Raw genomic sequence first — 23593 nt, forward strand, 5'->3', positions numbered from 1 at the left:
TCATCAATGGCGATCTCGGATGGGATCTCAGACCACAGACGAGCATACTTCACAGGAGTGACTTGCTCTTGGGGGTCACGGTCCACATGCATGTGAAGCATCAGGCGGCAGAAGGAGGCTCGAAGATCGAAGGGAAGGTTTTCATCAGACATGCAACGAAGGATGAGGTCCACATCCAGTTGTCCCGATATTTCGTTGATGGCTAGATACTGGCGGTCGAGGCACATCCTCGCAAAGAGATTCAGCTGATATCTGGAAACAAGACCATAGTGAGAGGATACTATAGGTTTACTAAACCACCAGAAGTAAACAACAACCACAAATAAACACAAGCACAACAACCACAAACAAACAATGAGAGAGATACAAAAAGTTCCATCCAATAACCAAGAAAATGTTTTGTTTTCTGGTGTACATGGTACTCCTTAGCCTGATCAAAGGAAAAGCTAAAAGCATGCCGTGGCTCAAGCTGGTCTATGTTCTCCTACTGTTTAAATAGATGATGTCTAGAAAATAATGCAAGGAGCATGTTGGACTGACCCACATGGAAAAGGGACACCAATAAAAAAGGATGTGCAAATCCTAAGCGCTAGATTACCTGGGAAGATAGTGGAATAAAGAGGGTTAATTAACAAGACCTGAAGTTCAAGGACGTAATGTGCAGGAACATTTGAATAAGAAATATTGTCTTCAAGGTCAAGGGTCTGAGTACAACTATGAAAAGGCTCAAAAGGAGTGCACATCCAGAACAAACTGTGGCAAGGGCCCAGTAGGAAATATATGAAAGCACTTAAGAATTTCATTACACCAAGTGAATTTAATAACAAGGCCTCAATGGCTAAACAGACTGAAAGGGGTGATAAGTAACCCATAACATCTGACTCAATACCTTACAGAGCTAAAGATAGCACAAACAAAAGGTTATCAGACAACATTGCATGCAAAAAGCCAACTTGGACAATTTGGACCAACACGCCTGAATAGACTGACTTGGTTGATGATCGAACAGCTAGGACGACACCCATGATTTCCAAAGGATGATTCAAATCATTGTTAAATCAACGTCATCTATGCAACATGGTATAGATTGGGGGCATTTGGATGGAATACAGAATGGGACAGAAAATCACCCCAAAGTGAAGGGCACATGCTTAGAGGGCACATGCTTAGAGTCAACAGTTCAAATTAATGGACTCTACAAGCAAAAATCCATGGATACTAGAATCACCTGTATCCTATACCACCTAAGACTCCCAGGATCACAGAGGTGGAAATGCATTCAAGAGACCAAGGACCCATCTAAAATTTAGCACATCTCAGAGAGCCCCCACAGTAAAAACTCTAGAGCATAGAAGGCTGAGCACAGAGTGTTTTCAAAGGTAATGAAAAGATCTACTAAGGTTAAGCCCAATGGGGTGAAAATAATCTTAGCCAGCTCCAGGTGCAGATGGCGCTGCAGGACTGAAACAACAGCTGTTTGTCCTGATTATGAGTTATATCACCAGAAGACAGTGTCTGGGTAATCCTGTAGATTACCAGCCAAGATCATAGTTGCAGAACCTCTAGACAGAGGGCATATTAGTACATTCTGCCTTGCCTCATGCAAAACATTATGGCGGTCATGTTTTCTGTCAACACCGGGATAGACCTTACCTTGCAGGAAGACTTAAGGATTGGTAGAAGGTGCACAGTTCATAAGATTTATGTGATGAAAATGCTCCATAAGACTGAGCTCTATCTTGTGCAGCAGAGTCCCCCAAGCACCCTGCCAGCACAGACACTACTGTCAGTACTGTGATCTCTGCTGGGGGCAAGGAGAATGGCCTGCCACTTGCCGGAGAAGAGATTTCAGTTTGTAGCAAAACCCTAAGTAGAGAGTAGCTACACAATTGACCATATGAGGCGAGCCTGCCTTCAACAACCAGTCGTTAAGATATAGGAATACATGTATACCTGACCTCAGATTATGTACCGTAACCATTAACATGCCCTTTGTAAAGATCTAAGGAGACAATTTAAGAAGGTGGTATGATCATATTAGAAGAGAAGACTGCAGGACTGACAGAAATATGCCTCCTGCATGCCCATTGCCCCTCTGGGTCCATGGCCAGCAGAAACAGTGTCATTTTGAATTTCTCATCATCATCATCAACACACCTTTATTCGGCTATAAGCCATAAAAGGAAAATACAATCGAATAAAACACATAATTTCAGCAGCAGTTATTCACATAATCAGTCAAACCAGCTTACATAAATAGATAACCAATACCACTCCTAATACAATAAATAACAATAATTTCCATTATTACTTTAAAGGAAAATAATAAAAATTCCTAGAATTGATCTCCTACCCAAAATATCACCACTAACTTGTTAACTAACTGATGGAAAGCTATTTAATCATTATATAAGACAATAAATTAATAAATAAATAAAAGGAACATCCTTAGAATGCATAAAAACCTATTTTTCCTTCATATAATAGACTAAAATTAGATCTTGAACAAGATAATGTACCAGGGTCTGTTAGCTTACTTAGAGGGGACCTATTTGCCATTTGATCTTCGTAAAATTTATCTATAAATTTTTATTAAATCTGAGCTTATTAAAACCTCATGCCCTCCTTGTCCCTGATAAATGAAGTCGCTAGAAGAAAGCTACTTATTCCAATAACAATGGATGGGGTGGTGGTAGACCTAAGTAATCTGGACGCTTCTTTGTAATTTCGGATTCCTTCATTCCTACAGATAGGTCGAATCAATTTTTTCCTTGGTTTATCGTAGGCTTTACAAAATAGCAGAACATGATCCACCGTTTCAATGGTCTCCATATTGCATAACACATTTCACCGCATGATTATTCTCTCTCTGGGGACTCCATTTAATAGTAAAAGCTTTAATCTGAAGGGTCCCATATCGAAACTTCATGAATAATGTTTTCGCTCGCCTAGGGTAGATTGTATCTAACCAGTCCTCAGCTCTTGGTAATGGTTTGATATCCAAAAACTCGACGTCAATCTGCCCAAATTCTCATTGCGAAAAAGAGTACTCTAGGAGAATTTCCAGTATACCTGTTTTAATCGGGTCTTGGATTGTATCGTAAGTGTATGAGGTTCATCCCAATAGGGTTTCAACCCTAGGTTATAGAACCAGTACCTTACATGATGTAGTCACGGGAGAGACACTGATTTATCAAGGTCCATTATCTCCATTAATGCTTGCTTGTAATGAGATAGTTCTGGAATTGTCCACAGTCTACACCAGTAAAGCAGTGGCCTCAGAACTGCCAATTTGCCTATTTGCTTCAAATTTATATCATAAATGAGAGGGATTAACGGAGTAGATGATGGCAATCCCAATACCCCCCTCAAGAAACTATTTTCTTGAGATATTAATGTATTTGGATTGACAATCCCCCAAAATCGGCACCATATAATGCAGCAGCCTGCGCTTTATATCTATAAACCTCAAAAACTGGTGAAACAATCCCAGTTCTTGAACTTTTGTAGTTGTTGTATATAGCCGCAGAGTTGTGAACTAAAGACGTTGCAGCTTTGTTAATCTGCGGCGTCCAGGACAACTTGGCATCCAGCAATATCCCCAGGCAGTTGAAATTTTTAACAGGTTCTAAATCGTGCCCATTAACCACAATATTCCTTTTAAGTGCTTTGTGGGGATCAACAGTCAAATACTTTGTTTTGATTGCATTTATCTCCAACCCCTTCAGGTTACAATATTTGCCAAACATTGCTAATAGGGATTGTAAACCCATGGGAGTTTGCGATAATAAAATAGTATCATCTGCAAAGAGGAGAGCAGGAACTGGTTCTCCATTCAATCTTGGTGAGTCATGATTGCTCTCTTTTAAATACTCTACCAAGTCGTTTATATACAATGAAAAAAGAGTTGGGGCAAGCACACAGCCCTGCCTCACTCCCCTTTTAATAGGTATTGGGTCAGTCAACTCTCCATTTGGGCCCCATCATACTTTTGCAAAAGTATTCTTGTGCAATCTCTTTATCTGGAACAGGAGGCTCCCGGGATACCCTGCTTCGCCAATGCAGTCCTTAGATAGTCTCTAGGGACCAGATCAAAGGTCGCAAGCAAGTCCACAAAAGCAATATACAAATGGCCCTTTTGTAGTTTTGTACATTTCCACATTATTGCTAATAACCTAAAAACCTACTCAATTGTGCTTGTCTGCTGTCTGAAGCCTGCCTGGTATATTGTCAAGATGTTTTTTTCTTCTATCCAACAACCTATTCTAATCAACAGTTGTCTAGCATAGATTTTTTGCATAACATCAATAAGGCTAATTGGCCTATAGTTCCCAGGATCCTCCCTAGATCCTTTTTTTTATAGACGGGGATTATTTCTGCACCTTTCCATGTCTCCGGAGCTGGCTCCCCCCTTGCTATAGCATTGCTAAGTAAGTTTACATAAGGTGCCCAGATTTCTATGTTATGCTTATACAGATCCCCTGGGATTTTATCCAGACCTGGGGCTTTACCTAATTTGATCGCTTCAATGGCAGCCACCGTTTCTTTCAGGCTAAACTGTATGAAGGGAAAACTATTCCAGAAGGATACTCCTTTGGTCCAGGAAAGATGTTCATCAGAGATGGGCAAGTCAGAGTAGAGATATGTAAAATGATTGACCCAAGCACTGGGATCTATATGATGTTCAGTGTTATGTATCCCCTCTTTCCTACCAAAAGTAACTATTTTCCAAAAGGCAGTAGTATCATTACGTTTAGCTGAATCTAAGAGGTCATGCCATTTTTGATCCTCCCAATTTTTTTGTGCTGTAGCCAAAGTTTTCTTATAACCAACTCTTGCCAGTTGTACGGCTATTGGGTTTTTCTGCTTAATGGCCTCTACCAATAATGTCTTCCTCTCTCTGCATTCAGTGGTATACCAAGGGTTAGATGAAGTAGTTTGCTCCTTGACCTTTTTTTTTTGTTGAACCTGTTTAGTAAAGTAAGGTCTTAATGCAGTACTCATGGATTGATGAATATTCATGACATGAATCTCCGTACAAATTTTAAGGGCATGGGGTTCTATTAGTTCTAGGTATGTATTATAGATATTAGTCATGTCACCCAAATTGCCCAATATCACTGGCCATTTTACTGCCCTTCGATTGTTACTAAGGATGGGTTGTAACTCCATCTTATCCTTTTCCATGCAATTCAATTCCATGAGGTAACCCTTGAGTTCAACTATTAATGGAAAGTGATCGCTTTCCCTCCTCTTATCAATTTTAAAGGTCACTATTCTCTCCCACGTACTAGTGCTATACACAATATAAGTTAATTTTGAACCTATATTACCTCTTTGAAAAGTATCCATATTAAGACCACCTTGGCCCACTCTACCATTACATGCCCTCAATCCATACTTTAATGTAAGGCCCATAAGTTGCAATGCAGCAACCGTACCAGGGACCGACTCTTCAATTGAAAGGCGGGGGACTGCTCTAGCTAGGTCTTCCTCTTCTGCCAGATGTTCAAGACCAATTATAGGCTCATAATTGCAATTGAAGTCTCCCCCAATCATGATTGACTTTCCTATCGAATTTTTTTCCAACAAGCAATCCAATATTTCTATTTCATGTGACTCCAGGTTTGATCTTCTGGGCCTTATATACACGTTAAACAAGTGGGATAACCCCTTATTTTTATCCCCTAGTTCTAACCAGAGAATATCAGCAGACCCTGTGTCGCATTTGCATGTCTCGATATTGAAGATTTTTACCCATATAACCAATCCCCAGATGGCCTCCCTCTCGCTGCGGCAATTGCGTTAACAAAAAAAGTTTTATATCCCAGCTTATGCGGTGGGTCCTTTAGCCAAGTTTCTTGGAAAAGAGACATGAAACTGTTCTATATAAGCATGCCAGTCAGGATCTATAAGCTTGCTTTTTAAACCTGCTACATTCCAGGAAACCATGGAAATCAGCCCCCTTCTGATTAGTCATTTCGTTGGTAGTGGGGCTCTGAGATATGGTCATTTCCTTTCTACAGGGTAAATGCTCCTCAATGCTTCTCCCCCCTGTATCTTGATGACCAGAATCTTCCTGGAACTCCACTGCTGTTTGATCTCTGGTAGGTCTCAGATATACTTGATTCAGTCAATCAACTGCTTCAAGGTAAGAATCTCTTTCTCTCATTTGCACTCTCCCACCCCCAGATTTATTCCTCTGTGGTAAAGACTTACAGGTATAAGGATCCAGGCTAAATCTCATGGCATTTTCCATGGGTGCACTGGATCTCCGCTCCATACTGATCAACCCATCAATTAGTCTTTCATCTCTTAATGTCAAAACAACAACATCTTGCATCCCAACCTCTCCTGGAATCCTTTCCGCCCTCATAATATCTGAGCAGATTAGGGATAAACAGTGTTGTTTATGTCTGATCCAGTGTATAAGTTTATTCTTTAGGGAGTCCTCATCCTCAATACCATTTTGGGCCAGTTTTGGGACATTTAGTAGGTATATTCTATCAGTTCTAGGGGACCTTGCTTTTCCTTCATGGTAGCTATTCCTTATGAGGGGATGCATGCTACCATTTTTGTAGTGTAGTACAGGGTTTGAATATGCTTTCCATCTTTTCTTCTTGAGACCCTATTCCCAGACATGACTCCCTTAAGGGATTCACAAGTTCTTGTTGTGGTTCTCCTGCCTTACCCACAGAGTAGATGCGAGTCCCTCTGCTACACTCATTTTCCCCTCTCACATGTTCCTGCGGTACAAAAGTTCTACTAGCTGTAGCAAAAATAGAGTTAGGCTGGGCATTCATAGTTTGAGGGGACACAAGTTTACCTTGTGTATGTGGTGTTGCTAACAATCTCCTCTGTGCTCTAGACTCTAGTCGTTCTTGTGTTCCCCCCCTTCTTCACAAGAGCTGATAGTTTTCCCACTTCAGATTTAAGCTCTCTAACTTCCTGCATTAGTCCAGTAATTAGATCATAAAGATCTGTTAAACTCCTTGTTTTACATTTTAAACAGGTTTCTAGGTCTTGATTAGCTGGTGGTACCTTCTCTTTAATTTTCTGTTCTAAAGGGGTGATTTGATCGTGCCTATCCACAGAATTCCTCTCTTGGGCCTTCCGCGCTTTACTTGTGGCAGGTTCTGACAGAACCGCATACTTATTAGAGCACAGTATGTCACTATTATGCACATGGACCTGCTTCTTAGTATTTTCAAGTGTAATTGAAGGGTTGCGCTTGGCCCGGAAAATATCATCTTTATAGTTAGCTATCCTATTGACGGGGGATACATTTTCCTCTTGTTGACTATCACTCTCTTTCCTATTAGTTAGTTCCGCTTTCCCTACTTCTGTTTTCTTTGTGTAATATGAAGTTATCTTCTTGTCCGAACCCTCACGAGATGTAGTCCTATTACTTAGTAAAGATTCTACCTCCTCTATGAGATCGATTTCGGATATCGTACAATTTTCACCTGAGTTTCTAAGTTTTTTTTGTAGTTTTCTCTTTCCCCGTGGTGGTTCTGATGCCTTGCGTTTCCCCATATCTCTGTCAGCTATTTGGTTCTTCGCTTTTGCTAAATCAATATCTAGTAAAGGGGACTCTAGGATCTTACTAAAGGCTAATATTGTTAAAGCAGTTTAGAGATACAATAGCCCAATTTAAATTATATAGAGTCTCAATATCAGATGGCAGTCTAGTCTCTTACTGTAGATGAAAGAGGGGGGGCCCAGCCCGGTCTCCTCCGGGCACAGGACGGGCCCGCCCTTGGCCCGGGCACCACCCGCGCGCGTCCCGTGAAGCGGGAGCGCTTTGCAGTTTAAAGGGCTCCTGCCCTTTACTGGTTGGCTGGCTTGTTGAGACCTCCTTGGCCCCCCCAGGAGAGCAGGAAAGAAAAAAGTAAAACGCGCGTCCCGTGAAGCGGGAGCGCTTTGCAGTTTAAAGGGCTCCTGCCCTTTACTGATCGGCTGGCTTGTTGAGACCTCCTTGGCCCCCCAGGAGAGCAGGAAAGAAAAAAGTTAAATGCGCGTCCCACGAAGCGGGAGCGCTTTGCAGTTTAAAGGGCTCCTGCCCTTTACTGGTTGGCTGGCTTGTTGAGATCTCCTTGGCCCCCCCAGGAGAGCAGGAAAGAAAAAAGTAAAACGCGCAAATGTCTCATTTTTGAGGAAGGAGTTCAAGAATCCGAGGTCTAGACTTGGTCACAGTCTCCTGTCCATCTTGGGGACTAGAAAATACCAAGAATAACATCCCAGTCTTTACTCTGTGTCAGACTATTTTGATCATCCCTCTGACAAGCAGCATCAGCACTTTGAATATAAAGCTGATGTAGACTGACTGTAAACTGAAGGAGCTTGTGGACTTTTGTCCAGAATGCAGTCAATTTAGATAACTTGGAAGACCCACAGGTCTTCAGTGATTGAACACCAGCAAGGCGGACAATGCTGAGCTCTGCCAGCTACTTGTATCAAAAGACTGCTGGAGAGAAAACTAAGAAGGTTTGTGGCAGTGCATGGAGGATAACAACATGCTGCTCTGTATTTCATGTACTGCTAGTGGACCTGCCAAGTAGGAGAAAGTAAGCCCAATAAGACTTTTGCAGCTCTGTCAAAGACTCTTACCAATATACCTGGACTCAATGACACCTGGACAGTGAGGGAGAAGCCACTGGAGCGTTTTCAGGTAGGTCTTCTAATGACATTGGTCCCTAGTGTGGGCAAAGGAATCTGTAGTGTACAATGTAGATGGGAGGACATAATATGCAGCATCCTCCTTATCTTGCACTGCTTGGGTCAAAGAGCTGCATGAATCTTCTTGCATAACTTTATATGCCATATCCAAAAGGGTATGTGTATAGTGATCTAGAAGACAACTCACATTCGAAAATCACAACCCTAACCTGCCAGAAGTGACTTTTTGGCCAAAAACCATCAATTCTTTTTTATTCCTTGTCACTTGGAGTGTTCGAAAAAGAATTGGGATTCACCTTACTCGTAGAGGCTGCAACACCAAACTCTCCAGAACTGGATAGGGTTTCAAAAACTTTGGGTCATTTGGTGCTAGTATGTGAAGTCTTGCAATAGGGTGACTCACTGCTGAAGCTGAGAAACGTTTAACAAGCTGCTAGAATTGGATCAGACAGGTTTTCAATAAAAGACAGAAAGGGCCCAGATGTAGCTGGCCCAGGCTGATAAATTTATGTACAAAAGCTAGCCTTTGTCTCTTTAATGGGGAGCTGCCGCATTTCCTGAGCCCTCTGAACAATTACTTTATAAAAGACTCCCCTGTATGGGGTTGCAAGGGTGAATCTTGAGTGGACTTTGGGGAGGCATCCAAACCACTGGCTTTCTGCAAGTCAAGAATAACAAAATATTTGTATGGTGAGGCGTGAGCAAATCAATGTCCCTGCATTACCCTCTTATGTGGAATCCATTCAAAGCCTTTTAAAACATTTAATCAGACCTTAAAATGACCTAAATATTCAGAAAATACAGCCAAAATTCTGAACATTTGCCATGTTAATGGTGTATTTTGACTCAGAGGTATTTGATTAGGGTGGGTTTTGAATGAGAATCTTGTCAGGAACAGACCAGCATGATCCAGCATGACTGGAGCTAGAAGCAACCTAATAACAAGCAGCAATGCCTCAGAAAGTGGATTGAGGCGAGGCACAGCCCATTGTTGGCAGTAGAGCCACCAAACTTATGTTTAGTGTAGTGGAACCATAAGAAGGTGTCATGGAGATCCATCTCCAACATATGCTTCTGAAATGAAAGGCACTGCTTAAATCCTACGCCCAAGGGTGACATCCATGCACACTGCCAACGTTCTTTTTAAGTTGGAGAACTTTGGTGAAAGAAAAATAAAAAAAATTGTAGGATCAGAGCTCAGGATCCTCCTGGAGAAAAGCAGAACTGATGTTGGCACCCAAGCTTGCAGCCTTTATATGGCTCTGTCATACATTCATGAGGCACAGAGTTGCAGTTAAGTCCAATAGCACCTACTTCTAGCACACAGGAGGTATTGTAAGATTAGAGAGCATATATTGTGGCTAACCCACATCCATTCCTTATTTGAATACCTTTAAATCTGAAACCTGTCCTTTACTGTGTTTCGGGTGGAACCAAATCTACCCCTACCAATTTGTCCATTCCCTTTACAACCACACTTTTGTGACTTTCCAACCTTATTCACTGTTTCCTCACCCATCTACCTCTGATTTTGAGGCCCACATGTAAAAAGGTTCCTTAAATAACACTTTTCGCATTTTTACTTAAATGTTAGGACAAATGATATTCCCACACCACTTTCAACCACTTCTCACTTAACTAACAATTCTACACACTGTTCTATACCTCAATCAGTGCTGGCCTATCAACTCTTCTCATAGCAGTAAAAGAGCCATATCCTCTGAAATGCCCCTTGCCTAAACAGCCCTTTCCAAGGCCAGCCTTCATTTTCAAGGACACCTTTTGAGTCCTTCAAGACAGTCTCCTATATCACTTGCATAGAAGGCATATTGACGCCCAGCTACTAGGGTCAGAGGGGGCCCACTGAGGGAACTTCGAGTGGACAGGGTACGCACTCAATCATCACGTGGGTGTACCCTCCTCTGTGCTCACTTAATGACAGCAAAGCCAGTTAAGTTCCTCTCGCAATATGCCATCTTTAGACATGAAGACAACATTAATCTCAATCTTGATGAAGATACTGTAAGTGACTTCATAGATAGTAGGAGTTTACCACCTTTACAAAAACAACTTGGATAAAACTGTTCCTTCACGGATTTCACACCAAGCCTCGAGTGTGTAGACCTCACCACTCTATAATCTGCTAAAGACCACCATAAGGGATTGCAAAAACTTACTTAAGGAACTAATCACAAAGTGTCCTTAAAACAAAGGGGAAAGCTGTACTATATTTGCAATTGCTCCAATACTAACAAAAAAACAAATGTTTGCAGAACCATGGTTGTGCTTACTGCTTCACTGCCCTCCACAGGGCTTGGTCGCCCCACTCACTGCTGCCGCTCCTGCCTGCCTTTGCCGCCTCCTGCCTGCAGATTCCTTCGCTCGCTCGCTGCTCCTGGGATTCCCGCCGCTGCCTCCCTGCGGCCCCGCCCCCCTGTGATTCCATTCGCCGGACCGCTCCCGCCACCCAGCTGCTCCTCCCTCCCGGCTCCTTACTTAAGGGGACCATAGGGGACCACAGAGTGTGACCGCTCAGCCCTCCACAGGGCTTGGTCGCCCCACTCACTGCTGCCGCTCCTGCCTGCCTTTGCCGCCTCCTGCCTGCAGATTCCTTCGCTCGCTCGCTGCTCCTGGGATTCCCGCCGCTGCCTCCCTGCGGCCCCGCCCCCCTGTGATTCCATTCGCCGGACCGCTCCCGCCACCCAGCTGCTCCTCCCTCCCGGCTCCTTACTTATGACGCCCCCAGAGCGACCGCGCAGCGGACGCGCGCAGCGGGAGCTCCGACTGAGCGCCGAAGGTGCGCCAAAGGTAAGCCCGTCTGCGCCCGTCCGCGCCTGGACCGCGCCCAGCGCCAGACCCCCTGGTCCTCGCCCTCGCCAGCACACCCTGCACAGCTACGATGCCAGAACCCTCCACACACTCAACGCCGGCCGAAACACCGCCTGCTACCGAGCCACCCCGAGACGCACCCACGGACCCTTCACCTGCCTGACCTGCCGCTTCACCAGCCTACGACCCAACACTGCACCTACTAAACCGAGCCCCAGCAACAAACACCTGATGTGCATCCTGCTCAACACCCGCTCCGTTCACAGGCATGCCGTCGAACTCTGGAACCTCCTCGATTCGACAGCACCAGACATCGCCTTCCTGACAGAAACCTGGATGAACGCCTCCTCAGCACCCGACGTCGCCATCGCCGTCCCAGAAGGCTACAAAATCACCAGGAGGGACCGCGTCAACCAGACAGGAGGAGGCATCGCCATCATCCACAAGAACACCATCCGCATCACGACCAACTCTGATGACACCTTCACCTCCGCCGAACACCTCCACTTCCAGATACACACCAACCCCAAGACCACGCTCAGAGGCACCCTCATCTACAGACCACCGGGACCACGCACACAGTTCAGCGAAGACATCACAGACTTCGTCAGCCCCCACGCCATCAATTCCACCGACTACATCCTCCTGGGGGACCTCAACTTCCACCTGGAGGACGACAAGGACCGCAACACCACTGCTCTACTGGACAACCTGGCCAACCTCGGACTCAAGCAACTGGTAACCACCCCTACACACCACGCCGGCCACACGCTTGACCCAGTCTTCTCATCCAGCAAATATGTCACCTTCAGCCACTCCACCAATCTCCAGTGGACTGACCACAGCTGCGTCCACTTCAGCTTCAGTAAAACGACGACCCACCACCACCCTCAACAAACCCCCCGCAGGAGCTGGAACAAGATCACCGGAGACCAGCTCACCACCTTCCTCAGCCAGAACCCCCCCACCAGCTCAACGGACCCCAACGAAGCCGCCAACAACCTCACACAGTGGATCACCAACTGCGCAGACGCCCTCGCACCACTGAAGAAGAACCCCCCCAGCAGACGCAGCAGCAAGAAAGCCTCCTGGTTCACCGACGAGCTCATCACCTCCAAGAAGAACTGCCGCTCCCTGGAGAACACCTGGCGCACCAACCAGACCACAGACAACATGACGGCCCTCAAACACGCCACCCGCAAACACCACCAACTGATCCGCGCCACAAAGAAGACAGCCTTCAAGGAACGACTGGACAACAACACCCACAACAGCAAGGAACTCTTCAGCATCGTCAAAGAGCTCTCCAACCCCGACGCCGGAAACAATGACATCACTCCCTCGCAAGACCTCTGCGACTCCCTCGCAGCCTTCTTCCACGACAAGATCGCCAACATTCACAACAGCTTCGGCCCACCAACCACAAACCCCACCACCGAACCGATGCCCCCCACCGCCACCCTCCGCACCTGGACCCCAGTCAGCACCGAAGACACAACACGCACAATGAACACCATCCACTCCGGATCCCCTACGGACCCCTGCCCACACCACATCTTCAACACGGCTGACCACATCATCGCACCCCACCTCCGTGACATCGTCAACGCCTCCTTCAACACCGCCACCTTCCCGGAGTGCTGGAAACACGCCGAGATCAGTGCCCTGCTGAAGAAACCAACTGCAGACCCCTCCGACCTCAAGAACTACCGCCCCATCTCGCTCCTCCCGTTTCCTGCCAAAGTCATCGAGAAGACCGTCAACAGACAGCTAGCTGCCTTCCTCGAGACCAACGGATCCCTCGACCACTCGCAATCCGGCTTCCGAGCCAACCACAGCACGGAGACCGCCCTCATCGCAGCCACAGACGACATCAGATCCCTAATGGACAATGGGGAAACTGCGGCCCTCATCCTCCTGGACCTCTCCGCAGCGTTCGACACTGTCTGCCACCGCACCCTGGTACAGCGCCTGAACAACACCGGCATCCAGGGGAAGGCCCTGGAGTGGATCGCCTCATTCCTCGCCGGAAGAACCCAGAGAGTCCGCCTCCCCCCGTTCCGGTCAGCGGCCACCGAAGTCATCTGCGGAGTTCCACAAGGGTCATCGCTCAGCCCCACCCTCTTCAACGTCTATATGAGCCCCCTCGCAACCATCGCACGTCAACACAACCTCAAGATCATCACCTACGCCGACGACACCCAGCTGATCCTCTCCCTCACCAGCGACCCGGACGCCGCCAGAGCCAGCCTACACGAAGGGATGAAAGACGTCGCCGAATGGATGAAGAACAGCCGCCTGAAACTGAACTCAGACAAGACGGAGGTCCTCATCCTGGGATCATCACCATCCGCCTGGGACGACTCCTGGTGGCCCCCCGCCCTGGGAGCCACCCCCAAGCCAACGGACCACGCTCGCAACCTAGGCTTCATCCTGGACTCCTCCCTCTCGATGACCAGACAAGTCAACGCCGTCTCATCTTCATGCTTCAACACCCTGCGCATGCTTCGAAAGATCTTCCGGTGGATCCCCACCGAGACCAGGAAGACGGTCACCCAGGCCCTCGTCACCAGTCGGCTGGACTACGGGAACGCCCTCTACGCCGGCACCGCCGCCAAACTCCAGAAGAAACTCCAACGGATCCAGAACGCCTCAGCACGACTCATCCTGGACATCCCCCGACACAGCCACATCTCCGAACACCTGAGAGACCTGCACTGGCTCCCCGTCAACAAAAGAATCACGTTCCGACTCCTCACCCACGCACACAAGGCCCTCCACGACCTGGGCCCCAAGTTCCTCAACAGCCGCCTGACCTTCCACAAGCCCACCCGCCAGCTCCGCTCCGCCAGCCTCGCTCTCGCCACCGTCCCCCGCATCCGCAGAGCCACCGCCGGAGGAAGATCCTTCTCCTACCTGGCAGCCAAGACATGGAACTCCCTCCCCATCCACCTCCGGACAACGCAAGACCATCTCGCCTTCAGGAAGCAACTCAAGACCTGGCTGTTCGAGCAGTAGCGTTTCCCCCCCCCCCAGCGCCTTGAGACCCTCCGGGTGAGCAGTGCGCTATACAAATGCCTTTGATTGATTGATTGATTTTAGGCAATTAATACATTTGGATTAATCTTGAATCATAATACTGGTAAAACTATATTGACTATTTGTGATGGGTTTACAATCTTTAAAAAATATATATATTTCATTTAATGAAGCCGATGGCTTGTTGCGATTAAAGGTAGTAGGTAACAATTTGTACAAACTGGTATGAAGAATATTCTTGGTGCACAAAAACACGTAATCTACAACTAAATGAGACTTCTTAATGCCATCATACTATACAAGCTCAAAGGTTTAAGCGCTATATACAGTACAGACCCGACGTGGTCTGCACAGACCTTAAGGTCACATGTGGCAGCCACATAAAATGGAATGATAAATACAATATCATCAAGTTGGGGCCATAAGAAGCCAAAAAATGAAACAAATTGAATATAGAACCGTCTCATCAATCCTATCTAAGGGAATATAGGAACCAACAGCCCTCCAGAGGAACCCTCCAGTAGTAACTATCCCTGGTGACTAAGTACTGAGGCGCAAATCCTGTTCAAAGGAAGGAATAAATGAACCATCCTCCCTTTATCTATGTCTGATTAAATCCCTTGAACATGGTTATGTTAACCCTCAGAGGGCCAGGGTGTGGTGTGATAATGGCTAACTGACCTCAATATCACGGTCTGTGACCCAATAAAAAGGGGTCTATTTAAAAAGGTTGAGGCTTTGGCTTGCCATCTATTCCTGTACAGAGATCTGTTGTATGCACTGATTAACACAGTCCTAAGGTTGCTGTGGAGCTAAGGACTTCGGTAACAAATAGCAAGTAAATACAAGAAAAAAACAAAAAGAAAATATCAACAAAAGGAAGCACAAGTTACTTACTTTACTTTGTAAATCAAGTGTTTTGTGTGACTTCACAAAACATTTAAAAGAGTTCTCAATATCAATTGGATTTCAGATCAGATTATTTTTCATGAAAGCAATAGCATTCCACATTTTGGTCAAATTAGGAGACACACAAGGGAAGAACTTTGTGATTTGAATCAGAAAATACCTAATAGTCAGTAGCGACAATCAAGTGGAACCATTTAAGTAATGAATGCAAAAATCAAAATGTCAAATTTCATATCATTAACTCAGTGCCCCCCCATGTTTTGCTATTTAGGCCTGCAATGCAGCTACTAGAAAGACTTCACGTTTATCCACAATAAAAAAAAAAAAAAATTGAAAGCAAGTGCATTTTGTCAAGAATGAGTAAGTATACTGCTATTGAAAATGTTAACCCTACATAATAACATGCAATCTACAGGGAGTGCAGAATTATTAGGCAAGTTGTATTTTTGAGGATTAATTTTATTATTGAACAACAACCATGTTCTCAATGAACCCAAAAAACTCATTAATATCAAAGCTGAATATTTTTGGAAGTAGTTTTTAGTTTGTTTTTAGCTATGTTAGGGGGATATCTGTGTGTGCAGGTGACTATTACTGTGCATAATTATTAGGCAACTTAACAAAAAACAAATATATACCCATTTCAATTATTTATTATTACCAGTGAAACCAATATAACATCTCAACATTCACAAATATACATTTCTGACATTCAAAAACAAAACAAAAACAAATCAGTGACCAATATAGCCACCTTTCTTTGCAAGGACACTCAAAAGCCTGCCATCCATGGATTCTGTCAGTGTTTTGATCTGTTCACCATCAACATTGCGTGCAGCAGCAACCACAGCCTCCCAGACACTGTTCAGAGAGGTGTACTGTTTTCCCTCCTTGTAAATCTCACATTTGATGATGGACCACAGGTTCTCAATGGGGTTCAGATCAGGTGAACAAGGAGGCCATGTCATTAGATTTCCTTCTTTTATACCCTTTCTTGCCAGCCACGCTGTGGAGTACTTGGACGCGTGTGATGGAGCATTGTCCTGCATGAAAATCATGTTTTTCTTGAAGGATGCAGACTTCTTCCTGTACCACTGCTTGAAGAAGGTGTCTTCCAGGAACTGGCAGTAGGACTGGGAGTTGAGCTTGACTCCATCCTCAACCCGAAAAGGCCCCACAAGGTCATCTTTGATGATACCAGCCCAAACCAGTACTCCACCTCCACCTTGCTGGCGTCTGAGTCGGACTGGAGCTCTCTGCCCTTTACCAATCCAGCCACGGGCCCATCCATCTGGCCCATCAAGACTCACTCTCATTTCATCAGTCCATAAAACCTTAGAAAAATCAGTCTTGAGATATTTCTTGGCCCAGTCTTGACGTTTCAGCTTGTGTGTCTTGTTCAGTGGTGGTCGTCTTTCAGCCTTTCTTACCTTGGCCATGTCTCTGAGTATTGCACACCTTGTGCTTTTGGGCACTCCAGTGATGTTGCAGCTCTGAAATATGGCCAAACTGGTGGCAAGTGGCATTGTGGCAGCTGCACGCTTGACTTTTCTCAGTTCATGGGCAGTTATTTTGCACCTTGGTTTTTCCACACGCTTCTTGCGACCCTGTTGACTATTTTGAATGCAACGCTTGATTGTTCGATGATCACGCTTCAGAAGCTTTGCAATTTTAAGAGTGCTGCATCCCTCTGCAAGATATCTCACTATTTTGGACTTTTCTGAGCCTGTCAAGTCCTTCTTTTGACCCATTTTGCCAAAGGAAAGGAAGTTGCCTAATAATTATGCACACCTGATATAGGGTGTTGATGTCATTAGACCACACCCCTTCTCATTACAGAGATGCACATCACCTAATATGCTTAATTGGTAGTAGGCTTTCGAGCCTATACAGCTTGGAGTAAGACAACATGCATAAAGAGGATGATGTGGTCAAAATACTCATTTGCCTAATAATTCTGCACTCCCTGTAGATCTATCTTCTAGTAGAGCTTTAGGATTACGTGGTTCCTCCATAAACTACAAACTGTGAACAAAGTGAATTACAGTATCACTGTAGTCAGTGCCAGGACACAGCAGAGAATGCATGTACTGCTTTACCTTGTCCTTTGGTCTACTGGAAGCAGATCAAAGCTTAAAGCATGCATTAAGGGAACAGACTAAAGGACACAGGTTTCTGCCTAGGGCAATTTAATAATATGAGGGTTCCCATGGTACTGTACTATAAGCAATCAACATTGCACTGAGATCCATTCCCAATTTGTAAACAGACTAATGGCCTCCAGGAACAGTAATAAATTAGCAAGAAGATGCTTGCACACCCATTTCTGAATAAGGCCTATACATGGAAGATATTCAGTATGAGTTACCCAATTAGCTAGATCTAGTAGGATGCTATTAAAAAAAATACGTTCAGCATCCTGATTCAACTATCCTCTACCTCAGAACGGGAGGGGGTGTTGTAGCGCATGCCTTTCCATTCCATAAACTCACAACTCTAATTTGCTCATGTCTTGGTATTACAGATTGCAGGTGCAGAAGTGCTTTCAGGGACCTATTTGGAATCAGAGAGCAAGGGAACAAATAGTGGAATGGGTACTATATAGTGCGCTAGTTTATTCACCCTTGAAAAATCCTTCTAGCGACAGAGTGGTTCGGGAAACTGGCTGCCCCAGCAATAGGTCTCGAGCATTGCCAGGTGGCATCACAACACTTCAACACAACTGCCCACTCCAATGTGGCATCAGAGTATATAAGCCACAAATAAATTCATTGGCATCAGTTGTTGGTACTATTTTCACTACTCATCAAAGCATGTGGAATGAAACCAATATGAATCAGCAGCAACAGTACAGCATACATGTTTTCATACTGTGGGATCTAGTTAATCACAGCTCTAGCTCATTTGTGAGGCGGGGCAGTGAGGAACCAGCAAGAAGACACAGTATGCACTAGACATGTTGTTAAAAAGGTAAATTACCTTTTTTCTTGTACTACATGCTTTTACCAGCAGATTCTGCATCTCATGAATAAGTGTAAAAAAAAATGCTCTTGGGTACGTGAAAACAAACAGCCCTAAGGCACCACAGCCCTGGAAAGTATCCATCACTGCGTGGTTGAGCTGTAAGGCAGCAGTGTTTCGCAAAAGTATGTATGGATGACAAGATGGCTGCCCAGCAGATGTCAACTATCAAAACACCTCTAATGAGAGCAGTGGAAGCAGCTATGGTTCTAGCAAGTTGGCAGCAAGGCCATATGGAGGGCACTTCTTGAACAAGCCACAGAGACCTCAATTAAGAGGTTAACCCATTGTGAAAAACAAGTTATTCATCTAGCACATTCTGGTGGATTCTCTAACCACAAATTCCTCAACTTAGGATACTTCCCATGTGCCTGACTGGACCCAGAAACGTATTTAGTCGTGCTCCCGCATGCCACTAAATGGCAACATGCATTTTCACATTGGTTCAATAGATAGCACCACAGAAGTTGCCCACATTTAAGCTCTCCCTGGCATAAGTTTCTATTTCCCTTTCCACACCCTCAAAGACTGATCATGAAGAATTGCTGCAGATTTCTAACTTGTGACAGGTTTTAAGGTGTTAAAAAGAGGCTACTTCCCAGAACAGGGAGGCTGGATAGTTTTATGGAATCTGCAGTTTCATAGAATATCCACCAGAAAGAGCATTTCCAAAGTTAAGTAGCTTGTTCTTCTGATGGATACTTTTAATTGCAGATTCCTCACTTTAGAAGAGATCCAGATTTTATACTGGGACAATCTTCAGAGTATCTATTGCACTCTATAAATCCCTAAATAATACTAAGAGTAATAAACCTCTCAAGGTCGAGTGGACTCAGACTAAAGCCCTGCAGGACCAGGAGGTTGAAGTGTCCTTCCTGGCTGAACTGGCTATCAAGGCAGTATCGCTTTGTGAACATAAACCCTGATTGTTATGTCACAGTCCAGGAGATGTCAGGGACAAGAGTTATGCAAGGCAACACAGTGGTAGCGGCCTTATCCCTGGTAGAATGTGTTCTCAGATATTTTGGGGATTGTTTCTAGTTCAGTGTGCATTAGATGATGTAGAGGACAATTCACCTTGAAAGAGTCCTCATCTGCACTGCCTTCTCCTGCTTCACCTTTTGGCATGAATGCCACCCAAGCCTTTGGCATAAACTTGTTAGGAAAAAACGGTGGGGTATGCCGGTTGTACATGAAGAACCTGGAGTTCACTCACACGACTAGCTGATGCAATTGGGACGAGGAAGACCATCTTCAAAGACAGGAGATGCTGTGAGCAACTATACATCAAATACATGAGAAACTTCAAGACAAAGTTAAGTTCCTATTAAGCTATCACAAAATGCTTAGGAAGAAATATTCATGCCAACCTTTAATAAAGGTCATCACAACAAGTGATTTAAAAATGGAAGATTGGAACAGTAAACGCAGAAAGGCCGAAGGGCCGACAACCTATAATAGTGCTCACAGCAAGTCCTTGTAGGGCTAAAGATTATAATTCTTTTTTTTTTTTTTTTAAAGGATGTCCAAAAGCTTTGCTGCGACACTACTTGGAATGATCCTTTGTAAACAGACATGAAATATATACCAGAGCCTGGCATAAACAGATTTTGTGGAAAGATGCCTAGAGGCAAGGGTGACATCCACCACCTCAGACGGCAGTTCAAACGCAGCTAGTCGCCAATGTTCAATCTCCACGTATATAGGTGTAGATTGCACAGATTCAGGTGGAGGACCCTGCTCTGTAGCATTGACAGAAGATCCCCCCCAAAGTGGTAGCTTGATCAGAAGACAAACTACCTTGTCCAGAAGTTCAAAGTACCACACTTTCCTGTCTAAACCTTGAACAACCAAAATGACTTGGCTAAGTTGGTTCTTGATCTTTTACAAAACTCTAGGCAGGACAAGGCATGGACAGGAAGTCATATAGGAGTTCCGTGTTCATTTCCAGCCAGAAAGCATCTCCTAATATGCATTTTTGACGAAACTGCAACATGCAACACTGTTTAAGGGGATGTAGTTGTCACATGTGATCTGCCAGACGCCACCAATTCAACTCACCGCCCTGGCATTTAGAGATCCTGCCAGGTAGTTCACACTCCAGGAAATGATTTGATGTGTCAACCAACTCCAGAGGAGTAGAGCCTTCTGGCAAAGGACCCAGCACCCCACTCTGCCCAGTTTGTTGCTATACCACGACCGTGGTGGTATCCATTGGAACCTGCACCATCCCCTCCATTGTGAACAGCAGGAGAGCCTTTGGAGCCAAACAAATGGACCACAAGTCTAAAAAGACTTGTTTCCAATGGAAGGTCTGCTCCACATCAAAGTCCTTTGAACCCAAACTCCCCAGGTGGACTCCAAAGTTTATAAACCAAAAATAAAACCACCAACAACTCAGAAGTCAAACCAATTGTGTACCTTTCCAATACATCCCCCATAAAGATCATCACATGATTCAATTCCCACAGAGGAACAATAAATGTAGTAGCAGGAAACAAATCAACCAAACATATCATAACTGCACCATCAGTGGCAACTTAAACAGGGAAGCCTGACCTGGGAGAAACAAAGGAAGAAAGGGCAGAGAATAACCTTCAACACTTGACACTGCTAGGTCTTGCTGGGCAAGACATTGTGAAGCACAGAACATCAGAAAGGGTCAAATGAAAAAAAAAGTGTGTCCAGTCATAAGAGCGGAACTCTTTTCAGTAACCTGCATAAACAAGTTTTGCGGTGGGTTTCTTGCAGCTGAAATGTCTGCAAACTCAAGTGGCAGAGAGAAGGCATCTAGATGGCACTTCTCAAGTTTCACATGCTGAGCTCTAGAGTTTGGGGATTGAGGTGAGTGACTTGGTCACAATTCTGAGAGATGAGGTCGACCCTGAGGAAAAGCAGAAAGTGCAGAGTTCCAATGGTTTGCAACACAAAATTCTTGCCCTATCTGGAGTGATCAGGATATGTTATACACATTCCTCCTGCACCTTCATCAGGAATCTGGAGAAAAGTAGGATCGGTGGAAATATGAAAAGCAGGCCAGTAACAAACTTAATCAAAAGGTAGTCCAAAGGGAACCATTTCGCTGGAAGTTTATGGCACAGGACAGATGATACTTCATGGTTGGGCCATTGGAGAAGAAAATTACAAACGGGTACCACAATCTGGAAGAGATTACTTCAGTCATCAGGATGAAGTCTTTCAAGGAGAACTCAGACTGTCTGCTTTCACACAGAGGCTGTGTGCAAGGAGTCACTCCTGGAAAAATGTCTTGTCAGCGGGCCAGTCAAATTGTTTCCCAACAGACTCCACACCACGCTTCTGACTGAGGTATTGGAACACTGATGGTGGGACAGAAGGGCATTCATAGCAATAACCACCTGCAGCTTCAACATGTGTGCAGGCATTCCTCCAACATGGACCAAATGCACTGCACTGTGTCATGCAGCCAAGCATTCTAGCCTAGCAAGGCAGCAGACTGCAAATGAGGAGGACTGAAGGAATGACCCACTGAGATGGGAGGAGATCATCCACCATTGCAGATTCAGGCTGACAGCAGAAAATCTGTACCAGGGAAGTGAAGCAACTGGAGGCCGTAGATACTGCTTCCTTAAACACAATTAAGGGCTTTCATCCACCATTGGGTATGCCACACCAGCAGGATGCATGAAGCCGCCACAACTAACATGCACAAAACCTGGAGATCTGAGTCATGTGCATTTAGCCAAAACATTAGAAACTTACCCCAGATATCTATAGTCCTCTCGAGTTGGAAAGGTCTTCTTAAGGCAAATTCCATCACTTGCACTGGGAACATCAACCTTTGAATGGGTTGAAATGGGACTTTGGGTCATGAAGAACACTCATGGTGCACTTGAATTGTTCTGTCACCAGCGCAGGAGACACTAGCTTCCACAGCCAGCAGTCCAAGTACCCAAAATCTATAGACTCCAGAATCTCAGTGAAGCCACTACCTTGGACATCACTTTGGTCAATACTTGCAAAGACGTCAGTGCAAACGGCAGAACAGAGAACCAGTAGTACTGAGGCCCCAGAGTCCACCTCGTAATCACCACCTGTGGGTCAGTAACTTAGGTTTCCTGGAAATCCAGGGGCACCAGTCAACCCACAAATTGATAGCTAACAAGATCTGACTGGGGGACCGAGTCTTGAACTTGGCAAGTCAAATGAGACGGTACAAGAGGTGAAGATCCAAAATGAGTATCACACCCTAGTCATTCTTGGGAATAAAGTAGAGAAAGGAGTACAAATCTGTGCCTCTTATCTCCTTGCACCACCTCTAAGGACACTTTAGCAGGACAAAATTGATACATGACAGACAACATATCCCTGTGGAAAGAGCACTGTCCAGTGGGGAAGACAAAGGATGGGGTATAGCCCTTGCAGAGTGATTCCAGTGTGCCTACACCGTCATGCCTCAATTGGTGGACAAATGGGAGACACTGACTGTAAAATGGCGACATATGGGGGTGGGGTGGGTGTTAAGTCAAAAACTCCGAAGCTTATGGGCTATATTACGCCCTCCCGTAATAAGATGTTCACTCACATGCTAGCACTCAGCACACCATGCACAGTTTTGAAAAATGTATGGCCTTTCCCACAGTGGTAAAATGTGCTCAAAGATCCTTTCATATACCATTTATTCCACCTCCAGTTTTGTAATATGCCCCTATCCCTGCATTGTTGGCAATATGGTCAAATTCCTGGGAATTCTTTGATATTTCAAGTCCACTAGTTTGGCGTTTGCATGCAAACTGACATGATCAAAGCTGTATGTTTGAAAATTAATAAAAAGATTTGACACAAAAATTGAGTCAAAGAAAGATGGTGGAGACTGGAGGTGCTGAAGGTGATAGTATCCTCTAGAAAAACCCTCTACACCAAACGGAGTGATTTATTTGTTGAGGTGTCTGAATGGGCTGCAAAGATTGGCAGTGATAGGACTGTTGCCAGAAAACCTTCGGCAATGTTCATAAAATGGCTGAACAGGGAAGGCAAGGCTCAGCTAGCATTCAGTAGTAAGGTTATTCTTGAAGCATTCCAGGGAGAGTCCACTTTTTTCTCCAAAAAGTTGCTCACCGCCAAACTGCATGTTCAT

The 23593-nt window shown here is 45.0% G+C and overlaps 1 protein-coding gene across 5 annotated transcripts in view; it reads right to left on the reverse strand.

Moving 5' to 3' along the window:
- The window catches only part of ITPR1 (inositol 1,4,5-trisphosphate receptor type 1), a 1104774-nt gene that overhangs the window by 570402 nt on the left and 510779 nt on the right, over positions 1-23593 (reverse strand). For all 5 annotated transcript variants that reach the window (XM_069206352.1, XM_069206351.1, XM_069206348.1 and 2 more), the window contains exon 20: positions 1-252. In XM_069206352.1, coding sequence (XP_069062453.1) covers positions 1-252 — 252 coding nt within the window. The remainder of the gene's footprint in view (positions 253-23593) is intronic.

The sequence above is a fragment of the Pleurodeles waltl genome, chromosome 9 (assembly GCF_031143425.1).
Source record: "Pleurodeles waltl isolate 20211129_DDA chromosome 9, aPleWal1.hap1.20221129, whole genome shotgun sequence".
NCBI classification, from domain to species: Eukaryota; Metazoa; Chordata; class Amphibia; order Caudata; family Salamandridae; genus Pleurodeles; species Pleurodeles waltl.